The sequence below is a fragment of the Semicossyphus pulcher genome, unplaced genomic scaffold (genome assembly GCF_022749685.1).
Source record: "Semicossyphus pulcher isolate SPU_LCO1_2020_fin unplaced genomic scaffold, fSemPul1.0.p SCAF_13, whole genome shotgun sequence".
Classification (NCBI taxonomy): domain Eukaryota; kingdom Metazoa; phylum Chordata; class Actinopteri; order Labriformes; family Labridae; genus Semicossyphus; species Semicossyphus pulcher.
This window is the reverse complement of record NW_027211637.1, coordinates 6,259,123-6,276,979: the sequence shown is the minus strand read 5'-3', so window position 1 is coordinate 6,276,979 and position 17,857 is coordinate 6,259,123. Positions and strand designations below refer to the sequence as shown.

The 17,857-nt window shown below is 38.2% G+C and overlaps 1 protein-coding gene across 1 annotated transcript; it reads right to left on the bottom strand.

Annotated features, from left to right (window-relative positions):
- Positions 1-792: 792 nt before the first annotated feature.
- mapk13 (mitogen-activated protein kinase 13) lies at positions 793-15,387 on the bottom strand. The gene is made up of 12 exons (XM_069659540.1): positions 15,197-15,387; positions 12,410-12,539; positions 12,200-12,258; positions 9,891-9,996; positions 9,353-9,382; positions 8,076-8,123; positions 6,773-6,887; positions 6,080-6,151; positions 5,478-5,557; positions 2,847-2,925; positions 2,184-2,357; positions 793-1,824 (listed from the first exon to the last, which is right to left on the bottom strand). Exons 1-12 carry the CDS (start codon positions 15,307-15,309, stop codon positions 1,739-1,741), a joined length of 1,092 nt encoding a protein of 363 aa, XP_069515641.1. The 5' UTR covers positions 15,310-15,387; the 3' UTR covers positions 793-1,738.
- Positions 15,388-17,857: the final 2,470 nt, after the last annotated feature.

The window sequence follows — 17,857 nt, the reverse complement described above, 5'->3', positions numbered from 1 at the left end:
CTTGTCAGAGCATATTGTTGGCGCTGTCTAAACAAAATCAGACAAAATGCTTTAGCCACCAATAAACATTAAATTTCGGCACATTAGCTGAGCAGCAGTTTGGTAATAACGAAAATCGGGCAGCCAACTTTAACTTTCACATTTGTTTGTCGTTACATGCATTTAAATTGTGTGAATTCCCATGTTAAATGTCTAATGTTATTTAAACCTTTGTCAGTATAAACCTTTGGGATCACTAGGGTTTCTAAAGTCCTAAATGAACTTTATTGTTATCTTTTTTGGTTCTATAATTATTTTTAAAGTCCTATTAGAAATTTGTTTTTAAAAGGGTCTTAACACACATTAATATTTATAAAATGTTTCACATTACAAGACTTTATTATTTGACCCTTTGTTCCTTATACAGACTATGAATTTGCTATAAGAAAATACATTATTATTACATATCTTTTTAACATTATTTGATGGCTCTTAATTTTACGAGGAAATGTCTCACTTCCGCTTTTGTGGTAGCCTGTTGGCTACCTTGATAGTAGCAGATTGATACAAGTTTAGCCCGCCCCCTTGACGTCACCAGGGCATGATTTTCGCGCGCAAGCTACTTATCGAGGTCAATGACAGAACACAGTTTGTTGTCTTAATACATCTGTATCATTTCTGAATGTATAGTTTTTAATCCAAACCTGGCCTTTCAAACCAGCTCTCTGGGATTTATGTGGGCTGTTTTCTCTGTAGTGGAAACCTGACACCTATCCTGTCACCTCATGTACACAAAACATGTGTGCAAACATGCATGCTCATGAATTGTTTATTCTATTCATAGACACACAGACACACACACACACACACACCTTCCCAGAGATAATTTGACAGGTAGTTATCATTTTTATATTACATGGCTTTAGCAAGTTTCCTGGGCAGGATCAAAGAGTTTACACAAACATTCAAACAGAATAACCTTAACTCTGATGCATGACCTGTTTTATACATCACACAGCATCCTCTAGAGTCTAAATGTACCAGTCCAGTCAAGTACATAGCTACATGCAGGAAAATATCCAAAAGATTTGAGCTTGTGGGCAAATGCAAAGTTATGGTATATACAGAATGGCAGACGTTGCAGTATTTTTGTATGGAACCCTGAAGAAAAAAATGAAACATGAACAACAACTATGATTTCCGCATCATAGACCCTGTCATGTTCAAATATCCCAGCTAACAATGGTGATTGATATATTGGGCCTTTGTTGGTAAGGGGTTTTCAGACAAAACTTCAGCCCTTAATGATCTTGTAATAAACAACATGTAAAGATGCATTTTTGATCTTAAGACTGCACCAAATTTAATGACAAGAGATTTAAGTGGGTGGTAAATTAGTCCTGAATATTTTAGTCCTGGCAGCAACATTTACAATCTGCTGCACATACAAAACTTCATACACATCTTCTCTCATTGTTTAATTGGAAAAACAATATTACAGTAAATCTTACAGTAAATCCTGTAACATTTGGTCAAAATGCATTTACAAGACAATCCACCGTTTGTTACATGAAGGGCAATCTACACTAAGAAGACAATTGCACTTAAAAAAAAAAGTTTGACAGCCTTAAAATAACCACTTTCCTGAACACTGACTCAAAATTGAAGCATATCCAGTGTAAAAGAAACAGAGTGAATCCATGTTTGGAATATACAAGGGCACCATTGGCTGTACAGTTACAAGACAGGCATCCTCCGATCAGGGAGACATCGTCAGAGTGTTTTTCCTCTTGGAGTCCCTCCGTGGGAATGGAACAAAGCTTTTCACCTCTCTGAAACATAACCCTGAGGGCAAAAGTGGTAAACCATTTGTTTTCTGCATGTGCAGCACTTCCACTACCCCAGTCATAATTTAAACAGACGGCAATTAGAGCATATTGCATGGCATTTTAAAATTAATTATTAATTAGCACATCAACAGAAGCCCTGCAGGAGAATGTTTGTGGAGTTGTAAAACATCCAATATGGCCAACATGTTAAACACTAAAAATCCGGAAATGTCTTTTGAAATTTTAAAAGCATAATAATTCTGTTTTACTGGAACCGTTAAAGTACTACTTCTGTTTACTTGTTTCTCATAAGGCAGCATTGATTATGTTATGTCAGTTTCTTCCCATAACGTTTGCCTATTGATTTTTACTTACGCTTCCACTCCTCCAGGGACAATGTGGCGTTGTCATGGCTGTCGTCATATGGCGTAGGCTCAGGAAAGTCATCTTCGTCCCTCAGGCTGTCGAAATATGGGTGCTCCAGAGCGAGTTCAGCTGTGGGCCTCTCGTCTCCGTCCAGGACCAGCATTTTCTCCAGCAGATCAATACCTGCAAACGGTCAGTGGTACAAAATAATGCAACGTTTTTATTAAAAAATAAAGACCATCATTTTGCACGTCAGTTAATGTGTTAAACATTTCCACTGACATCAGCCTTATGGAAGGTCGCTGCAGGCTTTTAAGAAGAATCGATTTTCAGTCAGTGTTTCATATCACAAAATATAAATATTTAAGCTAACTTCAAAAGATAGGAATAGCCAGTTACATAAAACGCACAATTTAATAGAATTTCTCCTGTTCATGACCTATCTGACACATTGTTTAGAGCTGTAAGGGGAAAAGCTTTCATGAACAATGTTCAAGGAGAGTCCTTATGCTGTTACATAATTCACAGTCTGAATGTAGCACAATGAAACAGACAACAACAAACATTTGATCTACAACTGCTTGTGTGGATCAGTGTAATAAAATGTAATAATAAGGTGAAAAACCTTTTTGGACAAGTCAGGCTTCGAGAAAAAGCTTTGGCTGAACTCACCCTTTGCACTGGCTCTGGGAAACAACGTTGAGAAGTCTTTTCTGGGATAGCGAGGAAGGGCCTTAATGTAAGTCTTGGCCTGATTTTAGAGACAAAAAAGAAATTAAAATAACCATAATAATGACAATATTGCAACACAAATCAAAGCAACATCTCATACTCTATATATTTACTTCTGCAGACATAATATTTTCAATTTCCTATCTGGACATGGACTACAATGATTAAAAGTATACATGTTTCAACCAATGACTGTATATATAGATGGACAACGCGTCTCCATCTGCTCCCATTGTACGTCATTGATGCCTAAATAGCCCCTGTGATAGGCGCTGCCATCTTGCGACGGTGACGTCATATGGAGCCAGAGACTGCGCAGTAGAGATCGTTTAACAGCAGAACAGCTTCTCTGTGTTGGTCTGAGGTTAACGTTCACAGGTATGGAAACTTCAATGACTGTAGTGATTGTTTTAGTTACGTTTCCACTTGCGGATCATCCTCCGCTCTGCACACCCGGAACCGATTGGCTGCAGGAGCCGAATTTGTCAACAGAGCTGTCAATCATCATTTTGACAGCATCAAATTACTAATTAAAAGTAAACTTGTCATAAAAATGAACACGTAAATCAGCATGATAATAACTAGCTATAATGACAGAAAAATGTATCGGGCGTGTATTTTGATTTTATAGTTTGTCCCATGTCCCTCTTGTTAACATGGAGGAGGCGGGCTTTATGACCTATACTGCAGCCAGTCAGCAGGGGGCGCCCGAAATGTTTTGGCTTCACTTTTAGGGAGCTGTCATGTCGTCCATCTTTTTATACAGTCTATGGTTTCAACTGATCATAAACTGTGATTGAAGCTATCACTATTTCCTATTCATTTATAAACATATTTTCCAAAGTTACCTGACACATGCATTCTATGCAAATGATAGAAAATGAAACTTTGTTATTTTCAAATCTGGGCCCTATGTTTACATGTTTTGGTGTCAAAATGATGAGAGATGGACCTTTTGTCAAAGAGTAAGATCCTTTGTTTAATCAGAAATGGTAGTTATATAGCTCTCTTCATAGCCACCAGACTCAATTGACAAATACTGTAATTTTACCTCACAGAACACGGCAGTTGCTGATGGTCTACCGCTGCCATGATCGGTTAGTTTGTTTGTGTTATTGTGTGGTGTTCTCAAGGTGTGATGTGTTACAACGTGTAATGAGGCAGCATTAGACCAGCAAGTCCTGTGTTCTGCGACGTAAAATTACTGTTTTGTTAATGGAGTCTGGTGGCTTTGAAGAGAGCTTTCTAGCTCGCAATATCCGTAGATAAATATTTGACTCAGTCATGGATGGATGTACAAATGTAGTGAATTACTTTATTTTATTTAAAACATACTTAAAGTCGAGGTGAAATGAAAAATGTCATTTTAATCCTTTTAGATCACATCCCCGGTAATATTGTGCATCTATGTGACAATATAGGCCAAAAAAAAGTACAGAAAATCAATTTCTTCGCCAAACAAGCACCAAACAATTTCAACCAATCAATCTGCAACATTTAGCCGCAGAGCACCAAGAACGCTCGGTCAGTTAGCTAGCTACTGCGCTGTGGAGAACGTCTGTCTACGCCCACTTCTCAACGATCAAATCAAATCCCTCTAATGATATGTCCCGCCTGCACGTCCTGTTTCACTCGGAAATACGTCACGATATGGAAGCTAGATACTCTCGAAATGCCTTTTCCGCTCGACTTTAAGTAAAAGTAAAATGACTGGCTTTGAAAAATACTTGAAAAAGTACAAGTACACAAAAAAGCTACTCAATTACAGTAACGTGAGTACTTGTAATTCGCCACTTCCACCTCTGAGAATAATGGTAACCAATGAGCATAGCTCCTAAAATCAGGGATCCACGTCACATAAAGCATGAAGCAGAAACAAAACTGAAACCCTCTTGCTATAATGTAACATTTAATGAATACTATAAATGTTTCATTCCATTTATTATCTGAATTAATTGGTAAAGACATTTGTTGCTTTTGGTGCCTGTGGAAAATATCCACAATTCTACTTTTAATTTCCATGATTTTCTATTGTGTACCGCTTCCTGCTGGGGCGTTTTGTTAATGTCCTCCTCTGGTGCCACCCTCAGGACAAATATTATATTTCCACTCCCACTACTGAAAGCTGACTGCTGTTGATAGTGCAGCCTCTGAGGGCTGCTATTGGGACTTAAGCCTTCTTATTATTACATTCATTGGCTTCAGTAAAGGATTTAGAGATCTGTGCAGATGAATGAGGCATTTTAACTCCCACTCTGGAGGAAGTCACTGAATACTTGGCATTTGTCTACCTTTTAAAAATGTTCACCCTGAAATTAGGTGAATATTGACATATTATAAGCCACTGGGTTCGGTAATTTAAAAATCAGCTCAGCCTAACTGTTTTACTCATGACATTCATTTATCAATCAATCAAATTTTATTTGTATAGCGCCAAATCATAACCAAAGTTATCTTGAGACACAAAACGAGCAGGTCTAGACCGTACTCTTAAATGTTTTTTTAAAGAGAGACCAAACATGAATCACCATGAGTATATTGATGACAAACACACAATCTAATTTGTCCTACCTCTGGACTGTCCAGCTTCTGTATGAAATCTGTTCCAGGTACTCCCGTCACTTTCATAATCTGAGTCAGTTGGTCCATGTCTGTTAGCAAAGGGGAACAATCAAGGATTTTTGAACCGGGTATGTCCTGGAGGTTCAATAAGCGGACACTCAGTAGTATTTGAAAGAAGGGTTTCCAAGCAGGTCTATAAAACAGAATAATAAAGGTAGCTGAAAGCCATTTGATGAAAGAGTGACAGCTTTATTTAACAGTACGCACTATAAACCAGTTAAGTGCATCAGGTGCCAGAAAGAACATAAAAAGCACATATAAACTGTGCAGAAAAGTATGTAATGCACTGCAGCTGTAGCTGCCTGAGGAAATGTGTTGCTTTTTCTGCATGTTTATATACAGTAATAATCTTGTGTTCCAATCTGTACTTAAAGTGCGTATTATAACAGTCACTGTTTAACCAGACAGCTTTCAATCACCTCTATTATTACAATGGTTTTATAAAGTAATATTCAAGTTTGAGTTCTGTATACTGAAACCTTTGTCATTATTTTGCATTACACTTCAAAAGTATCAAGTCCAGCATATGGACACCGCAGATGAAAGGATACAGTCTTTGCCTTTGAAGAGGGTTTTTCCATTGATCATTTCTGCCATGATACAGCCCACAGACCAGATGTCCACTAGAATAAACAAGAAAGAAAAAACCATCAGTGAGAACACAAGCAGAATACAGATTGTTTAAATCTCAGTGCAGTAAAATGGGGAAGGTGGTATTTATATGCCACAGCAGTAAAGTTCCTATTCCCAAGAGACAGTGAAGGATCTGTGGTGCTGTTTATTTCGGGGGATATTTGGTGAGTAACACAATCCTATGAACGGTGCAAACTTGCCAGATTAGCTTTCTGTGCTACATTCTGTCCTGTGTAAAGCTGTTTACAAATTGAGAAACCTCTATCTCCTACAGAAACATAAATCTTGGGAAAGTCGGTTCCATTGCAGTGACAGCTCTGTCACCGAGTGTCAGCACTAGCGAGCTGCTGTCAGAACCATCTGTGTCAACTGCTTAAGGTAAAAAGATTTATCGTCGCTATGAAACTCATGCTACTTTAAATGCTTTTCATACAACAACGAGAGGATTAAAAAAAACGCTGTCTCATGAAGTACCTGCTGAAAGACACACATCCCTATACCTGGAGTTGGGATATTTTGACATGACAAACAACAAACAGTTACAGTGGCACAGACACCGCCAACTCAGCAAGGACGGAGGTGCGAATGTGTAACAGCTTTGATTGTCTTGCCAGTCTGGGTGTAGTGCATCCAGTTCAGAATGACCTCAGGGGCCCGGTACCAACGGGTCACCACGTAGCCCGTCATCTCAGCGTCAGTGCTGCGAGCCAGTCCGAAGTCTAGGATCTGCATCACAAGCAAAGACTTGTTAACACTGTAAATAACAGGCATCTGTGGAATTCATTTATTGTTTCAAAAGGTCATTAATTATTTCATTACAACCAATACAGGGTTGTTTACACCAATACAATAATAAGAATTTTTGAGCTGGAATGAAATATCTATACATGGATTATGCACTAACTAATCTCTATAGGCAGGGACGTGGATGTTAGGGGTGTTCTGGTTTCCGTTTGTACTACGCTTGTAGTCCGAGTAATATTGACCAATCATATGAGGCGTCGGCAGGAAAAACAGACCGTGTGGAAAGCAAAAGCAGGCTGAACGTAATGTGCTGTAATGACATCTCGGCTCCCATCAACGGTCATCTGACTATGATTTAGCTTCTTATTCATCTCTATAAACAGGCATCTGCATGCTAACAGATTTCCCAACTTCCTCAAATGCATCAGAAACGAACGAGCATTTTAAAAGTAGTTTTCTGCTCTTGAGGACAGACCTGACAAAGCTTGATTTTTACTTTTTACTAATCTGCATCATGATGTTGAAATTTCAGCACAGGTAAGACCCGTTAATTAAAGTCAATCACAGGAAAAACGGTTTCTTTTCTGTAGACAACGCAGCACACAGAAAGGGAAGTCTTGACTGGAAAGTGTTTATGCTAACCGCTGTCTACACGCCCGACATTCCCTGTTGTCCCCAGAGGCTATATTGTCGTCAGACTATACTGATGGGATCTGAGATTGAGCAAACTAAGAAGGTTGCTAACTTTATAAAAGAATGTGTAACATAATTATATATTGTCCAGCAAGGTGCTAGTGCTCCCTAGCATCTACCTAGCTGTGATGCTCTGCTTCATGTGCAGCAGAGAGTGTGATGACACCATTTCTAAATCCTCCCAAGCATTATTTTCTGCATTACATGTTCTGTAAATGATTCTGGCAATATCATATAGAACGTTATTTTCATAAATCAATAACATTATCTTAACACATACATAAAGTGTTTCTACATTAAGATTTAATGAGCCACATTTAAGTAGGAATCAAAACAGTAACATATGTCCGATTGTAAGTCAGTCCATATGCTGTTTCCTGTTTATTCCATTCTTCTTTACCTGCTGAATCCCTTTATATTGCTCATGCAGCTTTTACTGTTAAGTGTTTTTCTAGTGTAATCCTTTAATGTACAAACCTTTAGTTCACAGTCTTGGTTCACTGCCAAGTTTCCGGGCTTAAGATCCTGTAAAAGAAAATGAGCTGAGTGATGGTAACACATTGCACATAGTGATTAACAGCAAACTACAGTGCTTTTACTGTTCAGTATTAAAACTGGAACTGAGAAGAGCTTAAGTGCTTGTAGTTCCTATGGCCTAACATGGACCAGCTGTTTGTCTCAATGCATGATTTTAAGCAGGGATTCAATGCTGTGACTCAATGATTAGCTGACCATGAGACTTACTGCAGCTTTTCCGCGGTCAGCCACTGAAATACTGTGACATAATGTGGGATAAGTGTGGCACTGCTAGCGAGTGTTGATAACAACTTCACTGTGTTAGGAATTAGAGAGTTATAGCAGGGTAACAGCTTCACAGAGGACTGAAACCGAGTGTGCATGACCATGTTCCTGACAGTCCAAACACACATAAACACACAATTAGCTAATCTAGAACAAATCGTCAGAGCTCGACCACCACACACTACTAGTTTACTTATTAATAAACATCATTGATAAATATGTTATAATCAAAACATGCTAGAAAAACCCTCAGTTGTCCACTTAATGCCCAAGAAAATTCTTCATATAGAGAGAACATGAATGTGTTTGTAAATCTACCTGTATGCTGCAACAAAAACAAGGAGAAACTAGATTTAATAGAGGATCTTGGAAGTTGATTTCCTCCTCAAACTAGAACTATGCTTCTTTGAACAATGACGAGAATACAAAACAATGTGTTGTTATTTATGGAAACTAATCGATATTAATAATGCCCATGAAATGTCCTTGGGTGTACAAGAGATTAAAAGCCTATAATAACTGCAATATCTACAGTATAACAGCTGTATTGGCCTAACCCTAATTTCCCTTCTCCAACCAAACACACACACACACACACACACACACACACACACACACCCACAAGCCTTGGCACTATGTCGAAGGGTGTGGTTGAACATCTCTAGACATGCTGTGCGACATCAGAGATGATTAAACTCATCCTACCTGTTGGGGCAGAGGTGGATCTGACTCGAAAACAATGACAAATTAAATCAACATTCCCATGCATGTCTCTTGTATAGGAGGACGCGCATTTGTGCTTTCTGAGTCAGAGTGATGTGCAGTACAAACTTACTCGTAGGCCTTGAAGGTTGGTGTATCATTGACTAAACAATGAACCCGAAATAAAGCTTCCTTTGTCTAACTAAAGCTCTAATGTCAGCTTTTAACAATTACATGTGATTTGTTCTTACCCTGTGGATGATTCCAGCCTTGTGAATGTACTGCACAAAGAGAGACACAAAAGGTTTTATTGGTTTAGTATATGTCATTTAAACATGGTATTTTGTCTCTTTAATGTGTCTGCCCACTATTAACCTAGTTTTAATGACAGATAAAGATCAACTTTGAGAGTTAGTTTAAACAAACATATAATTTTAAAAGTGCCTGTTTCTTTCATTTTTAGATAACTTTTAATAACACTCCGTTAGTCCATAATTATGTAAAACCCACAATAATATTGTAATAAAACTATAAACTTAAGTCACAAATGCTTAAATCTCCTCTGTACTTTATATATATACAGTATATATTGTACACATACAACTGCTCAAAGTGCAGACAAATCTCTGTAATTGCTGTAGCATATATTAAAAAACACTATAATTCTGGCATGACTGTGTTACACCATAACCTTGGAATATACTGTATATTCATTAATCTTGTAATGTGTTACTATTCAGCTTCCTGATAATGTATTTTTCAGACAGGTTAAAATCTCAATAGTCTCACCCTGAGTCCACAGAGCATCTGGTAGACGAGAAACTGGACTTTGTCCTCTGAGAGATGGCCGCGCACCTTCGACAGGTCAGTAAACATGTAAGGCATCACCAGGTAGCTGAGAAAAGAAGAGGCAGAGTGAGCAGGAGAATAAATGAAAAGAGATGCACGGTGTGATGACCTCTACTGAACAGCCCAAACATTATACAAGCTGCATTCAGTCAGACGCTTTTCTTTGCTGTCTGCTGTCTGTTGATGCTGTAATCCATCTTTTCATACTAACATTAAGGAGCTCAGGGTACTTATGTATGTTTATGTAGTGCTAATGTTTATACAACCTTAAATATATTCTTCTTCTTTATATAATCCTTCTTATTTGCTTCTTCATGTTGCTACCTTGGTGACCTGTCTATCAGGATAGAGATAGTAATACATAGCTAGTCCACAAAACCGATGGGTGACGTCATTGTCTAGTTGGCACTTGCTATGTACAGTCTATGACTTCTATTCAGAACACTTTAAGCAACATTATGCAATTTTTGAGCTATTCGGCCCCATTAACAGTTTAGTTGTGCAATTCACTCAAAGCCAGTCTGAGATTTATTGTTTTCCCGACTCTTGCTTGATCAGGCCCTCTTCTAATCTCTGTCAGTGCCCTTTTTGGTCTTTTCACCTCTGCCGTAAGGTCTATACTGACTCTATTGAGCTGAGACCAGCAATGTGAGTTGTTGCCTTCAGGGCTTTTTCTGCCATAAAGCCGTTCTTCTCCCAGGAGAACCTGCCTGCTTAAACCAGGTTACATAGTGCAAGAACAGATGCTGGAGGCATCGTTCTCATTATTACAAGTCAGTCTTCCCTCAAAATGATTTTTAAACTGTTGGTTTTTTGGTATTTTAGTTACATAATGTTTCTTTACAGTTACAGTCTCAAAAATCTATGTAGATACGCAGTAAATGGCCGGTTTGTTCTTGGATCTCACTCGACCTCACTTCCCAGATACTTAGACAGTGTGGCCCGTGTGATGTCAGTCAGTTGTCGGTGTTTGGCGCTGCTTGTGGTTTTTTCCACAAATGTCGCCAGAGACAAGTCCATAAAAATACGATATACTGCAAATGCAAAGGCTTTCATCAGTGGGCTCAATCACCACTGTGTTAACTCATTCGGTGATAGATAGTGACTTCAAAGACATTTATTTAAATGGAAAAGTTTGAGATTATATCTTAAAAACAAAAGGAAATGAGTTTGAAACATGTATTTCATAGTTAATCTTTAATATTATTACCCTTACTTTCTCACAATAAAACAGTTATTGCACTACATTCATTTAAAAATATTCTAACCCAAATCTCAAAGTGAGTTATGTAAATATGCAACTATAAATGTAATTAAGAAATTTAGTATGTATATGTATTTTCAAAATGGTCTGTTTCAATAAAGCTGTGTAATTCAGTGTTTACAGGACTTTGTGCTGTTTAAGTGGGACTTATTCCAAGACTCTAACCACTCAAATTAAGGCTTGGGGTGCCAGTTTAGTGCAGTGGTTAAGGCATTCGCCGCATGTAGAGAGGCCCAGTCCTAGATGCAGCGGCCCCTGGGTTCAACTCAGACCCTCGGCCCTTTGCTGCATGTCATGCCCACTCTCTTTTCCCCACATTTCTGACTCTATCCACTGTCCTATCTAATAAAGGCAAAGGCCAAAAAATTGTCTTATAGACAAATTAGGCTTACTTATCTCCAGGTCTGTAACACAGAGAGCACAACCTTATCTTTTAACCCTATCTCTGCCTATCCAAAGTAGGTTATATAGATTGATAATTTTGCTGTGTATGAAGCCATTTTTCAGTTGAGCTAAGTATACAGTAAGAAATGCAGCACAGCGGGGCTGAGGCTGCTGCTGCTTGACCACAATGCATCCTGGTACATAAAGTCACTACTCCATGAGCAAGAGAACTCAGCTTCCTCAGCTAATACAGCATGCACTGAGGAATTTATTGACTTAACTGACTTCATTAATCATCAACACTGACTGGACATCCACATAAAACATGGCAGAAACTCCCTTTTACTAACCTGGCAGGTTTTATGACAGACTAACCTAATATGCACCTGTCAGAGAAGTGAAAAGATAATGTTGGCCAAACACATTTTCTCACGTCTCTCTGGAGACATTTTCTTTGACAACCAAAATAGAAAACAATCATTGTTCCCAAAGTTTCTGCAGTCCTTGAGGCATTTCTGCAGGTGAATACCAAACCTGCAAAGCTGCAGGTTTTTGTCTGACTCTGCCTGAGGGATTTGCTAATATGGTGAAAAACACTCACAAGTCCTGGATGTCATCGAGGCTTGTGGCAGGTGTAAACACATCAAGAAGTCCTATCACCTGGTTAGAAACAGAGACATGGGAGCAGATGTGAGGGGTATTTACAGCACATTTAAAATGCAGAATTGTTGCTCCAAGGCCAAAGGTAAACGACAATAGTACAGTCTGCTAGAGGAAACAGGAAGTGTTTTTGGCTTTAAAATCTACTCACATTTTCATGCTTCATGTGTTTTAGCAGCCGGAGCTCTCGGTAGGCCCTCTTAGCAAAGATCTCTGACTGGAAGGGCCTGTGGAGCTTCTTAATGGCCACTTTCTCTGTAGTCTTCTCATTTATTGCTGAGCTGTGGTGAATAATAGAATAACAAGTCATTAGCATTGCACTCTGAGGCTGCGTTAGCCTTCTAGTTTCACTATGATTTCAATCTTTGAAGTCACAGCAGTGGGAAAATGACAGGAGGGTCTATGTTGAGGTTTCACTCTCACTGAGAAGCTCTTGTGAAATCCACGGCAAAGACGACCTCCTATAGAAGTAGCACTGTACGTGACACTCATTCTCTGAGTGTTTATGTGTGTGGGGGGGTGTCTGCGGTTTATTGAGCATCGACATGTTAATGTTTGGCAACTCGTGATGTGCATGTCTGCAGTGATCTGCAGGGCACCAAATCGTGGGAGGACAGGATTGTTAGGCTATTTGAAGCAACGTCCACCAACACACATTACACACATCACTCGAGCATAATGCCGTGGACAAATTTGGTGCACTAATGTAGGATTTTACAAGGCAGGTGATCTATAACAAACATGTTTAATAAATACAGTAAATCTCACACCTACAGTAGTTGTGAGACTGTCGGTTATGTGTCTGTATTTTCTTCTCCTTTGTTTGAGATTTCCCACAAGACACTTTTTATTGTAGATGTGCAATTATTACAGATAATGGGAGTGGGCTGATCCCGGTACATCAGATGCTGCTTCTTTTAAAGGTTAAACATTTTAAGCTCTAATAGACCATAACTCCCACACTATAAAGCTTAAAACCCCAGTGACCACAGTTAGCATGCTAATAAGTGCAGCGCTGACAACAGAAGCACAAAGATCAACGATGATGGATGAATGTTAAACCACTTTGACTTTGGGTTTTTTTTCACTTCCAAGGCCTTCAGATGTTCACCTTCTAAGCCTCATTGGTCAGTTTACACAGACAAATGATCTATAAGTCACAATGCTGAGTAGAGGTGCAATCATTTACAGATTCATTTCCAATATTAATAATCGACTAATCGGCTCAGTGATTTTTCAACTGAAACTGGTTTGGCTTCTTAATGTGAGGATTTGCAACTTTTTTGCGGACTATGAACTGTTGGTTGGACGAAAGAAGCTATTTGTCACTTTGGACTCTGGGAAATATTGATTACACATTTTCACCATCTTTTGACATTTGCTGACGACCCTTAAGCTGAGACTGGGTTTGGCCCGAGACCAAAACCATGATGCAATGACTAGTCTTCTGAAAAAAACGGTGTGACTTTTCAGTGGATGCCACCCAGGGTCTGTGCAAAATGATCCCATTTGTGAATAATTTACTAACATGTATATGCATGGTAAAGTACAGCATAGGCACTTAAATTTAATATCATTTAGAGAAGTACATGTGGTTTACTACAGTAATGAGATGAAAACACAGCTGGATGACAGTAGGAAAGGTAATGTACTCCAATATTATAGGCAATTTGAGTGGGGGGTTGATGGCATGAAGAGGGGTTCAATTTCTTTGATAACACAATTATTACACGTTGGGATTTAAGTGTGAGACTGATATAATTCAGACTGAATATCCAAAAAAAATTGTGCACATTAAAATAAAAGGAATTATGATAAGAATTGCAGATTTCATTACAAATAATTTAACAGCTTCATTAATACAATATAACATGTTATGATATATAAACAAACTCTTTGGGGTTGGGTTCCCCTGGAAGAACTTGGACTCATCCATTACCCATATTTCTGTAATCATGGCTGCATACACCTATAACTTGAGTGTAGGTTATAAATTAGACGTCTATTACTGTCTATTGATTAAAATGCTGGTATGAAACTTGACAGCAGCATTGTATGTATGATATTTTCATTGTACCAACTGTTGCCTAAGTTTACACAGATACAATAGTTACCTGTCATAACCCAATATTACAATCTACCACCTATAGAAAAATACAAATATAATATATACCAATTTTATCACCAAACTTGCAGAATGAGTTGACCTAAACACTGATTGTATTTATCAAGTCAGCTAGATAAACAACGATAATGTTGAACGATGTTGGGCGTGTCTTATGTATTTTCTCTATTTGCTCAAGCACGCAAATAAATGTCACAATGAAATTAAAAGTTGCCAAGTAAAAGTTATGTTGTGACGCCTGTTCACAAGTATCAAGGAGTAATTGTGCGTCACTGCAATTTGATATATACCATGCATGTGATACATAAACAAAAATTATAATATAAAATACGTTATGTTTTGCATATAATCCTATGTCCTGTGGCATTGTGTAATTTGTACATTATCTATTTCTTTGGCCTTCACAATGCATTGCCGTGCCTGTCCGTAGAAAACAAGGAGGAAAGTGGCCATCTTTATTTATTGACATTTTATAAATAGCTACATCTCTTTTAATGTACAGCTAAACACATATAAGATGCGTGTTATGAGATGTAGTCGCCGTTCTAAGACGACACACATGCTGTTGGGATGTGTAATAAGGCGCCAGGTGTAATAACTTGTTAACACGAGTTACTCGCTATGTAATCAGTGCTGACAGTATGTTGATGTACACTACAGGACATAATAACCCAGGCCCACCACAGACTGCATGCAGCCAGTGAAGCGAACGTTTATGAGTGCAGGGCTCAGACTGAACAGTATTCATACACAGTCCCGTCTCTACTACGACACACACTTCATGCAGCGTTCAGTAAATGGCAAGTCACTCACCACACGGAGCCGTACGCCCCGGTCCCTATCTGTTTGAGCCGTTTGTATTTCTCCGGGACTTCCCACACCGTGCTGTTGATTTCCTCTCGGGAGAAATGTGCCTGAGCCTCCATGATGAAGTGGAGAAGGCAAAACTAGAAAAAAAAACTTCTCCTCCAGTACGTCTATCACTTGTTCAGGAGGTGAAGCAAAACACTGCGCAAGCACAAAACAATATGCTCCGTACGTTATTTCCTTCTTGGCTTTTCAAAATAATGTGCAGTCCATGCGTGGGCGTGGACATGCTACACAAAACCGTTGACTGTATATTAAGGTTTTGTCCGATATATATTACTCCACAATATAAAGAGGACTCTATAGTGATAAGTGAATAATTTCGGACACATCCCAAGATTTAAACTAATATTTTGTACAGAATGTAAAAAACAAAGACTGCATTCGTCACCAATAGTTAGTTGTAAACCGAGTCCTCATCTCTTTTTTCAATGTAAATAAATAAATAAGGAATATATATGCTAAAAATTAATCAAAAGCAAAAAAATACATCTAAATATAGGGGAAATTAGATTATACTAGCAGCATACACACACACACACACACACACACACACACATGATAAACATACACACATAGATAACAAGAACAATACTATCTAAGAAATGCATTCATTCAAATTCATTCGAAGCATATGTTAAGTAAATATTAAGTAACAATAATAATATCTCTATTTATACTTATATTATGTACTCAACAAACGTGACTTTTACTTTGTAATTTATATCTATTTTCTTGTTTCCTGTCGACTTTTCATTTGACTTTCACTTTTAAAAACTTAATTAGCCCTTATTTTCAGTTTTCACGACAAATTATTTTTTATTTTGAAGTCAAAATCATCAAAGATCCGGTCTAAACTGGTGGGCTTGACTCGGCACCACAGTGTTAAGCTGTCAGCTACAGTCAATCACAGTAGATAACATGTCATGCAGCTCTGAGGTTTACACGAAGCCTCACGTTGTCTTTGGTTTGCAGGGTAACATCATTTCACTATGTAAAGCCTTATTCACTGTGTGGAAAACAACCAAATGATGTAAACACTTTACAAATCATGAGAGCCTCAGTGTGAAAAACCAGAGGGTTTGCGTGCTGAAACATGTCAATATGACTCCATTTGCTTCCACCCACACACAGGAGGTGTTACTTGTCATGAATAATAACTGCACATTCCCAGAAGTTTGTGAATCATGGCAGCTTACAGGAGAACGTTCACACTTACATGCATGGACAAAAACATGTTAACTATAGCAGAATCTTACTTTGTAGCAACAGAAATACTGCAGGTTTGTTATCACATTAACAAACAATCCATGACTATAAACCTTTTTCTTCGCACAGATACTCAACATACACTTAATAAGCCAAATTACTGATTGTATTCCTGTACAGTTGCTTTAACATTTCTGTAAAAGACCAATCTTTAAGTGTCATCAACATACATAGCGTGGAGCTGCTCTGTTGGCAGTCTATAAAAGACTGACCTTGTAAATGTAATCTTAATCAAAGATATCCTTTTACAGTGATGCTCACAGTACTTATTGTTCAGAATTATACTTATCCTTACCATATTCCACTGTACATCATGCAGAAAAAAATCATGCATTTAAAATCTGACCTATGTAAAAGTATTTAAGTAAAATCAAAATATACAATATTGTATTAAATCAGGTTGGGACTGTTAAAGCATGAGTGTTTGAAAGCAGGTGCAGGGAATGGTAATAATGTAGAATAAATTAGGTGGATGAAAATAACAGAGAAATTATATCTTCTGCGTATTAGACTCGTGTTAGCATCATGTCACCTGTAAAGATAGGCCTAGTATTAAAGGTTCTTCTATAAATATAAATGAGAAAATTAAGCCTCTAAATAGGAGGGTTGTATTAATTTATAACTCATGTTTGACTTTGGGCCAGCTTTCTTATTTATCAGGGAGCATTTAAAGTAAAAGAGGGATGAAGGAATGAGGTGAGTGTTTTTAAATGTGCATAAGTAAGATGTTTTACAGCTGGAGGCACAAAATGACAATAATATATCTGTGTAGGATGAAAAGGTTATGAATCAATACCAGTGACTCAGCCATTACTTTGCCGGCTGCTTAACTTTCTGCCTTTCATAACTCACTTTCCATCCTGTAGGCTTCTCTGGTTCAGAGAGAAAACCAGCCACCTACACGAGTTACGAAACCTTGTCTGAACCAATCTCCGTTTAGTCAAGTGATTAAAAAAGAGGACTAGCCTGAAGGAGGCTGAAACTGTGGCATCGTTGTTTCCCTTTCACTCATTTGTCACAGAGATATGCCCAGTAGATAGCACTTCTTACAGACAGCAGATGCATGAGTAGAAGTCATGGTAACAAAAACCGATGACAAGTCTAATCTGCAAATCTTTCTCACTGGACTTGACCACACCGAAACTACTGAAAAACTTGAGCGCTGGACACTCTTCGAGATCTGATGCATCTGGAGACAACCCTTAAACTAGAAAGACCAATCCACTGTTAAAAGATAATGTTACAGGCCTCCAATCATCTCTTAAGTAAAGTGACTTATTTGTCACATTTAATCAGACAAAAAACAACTTCTCATGTTTCCTTATGCCTTTAAATGCT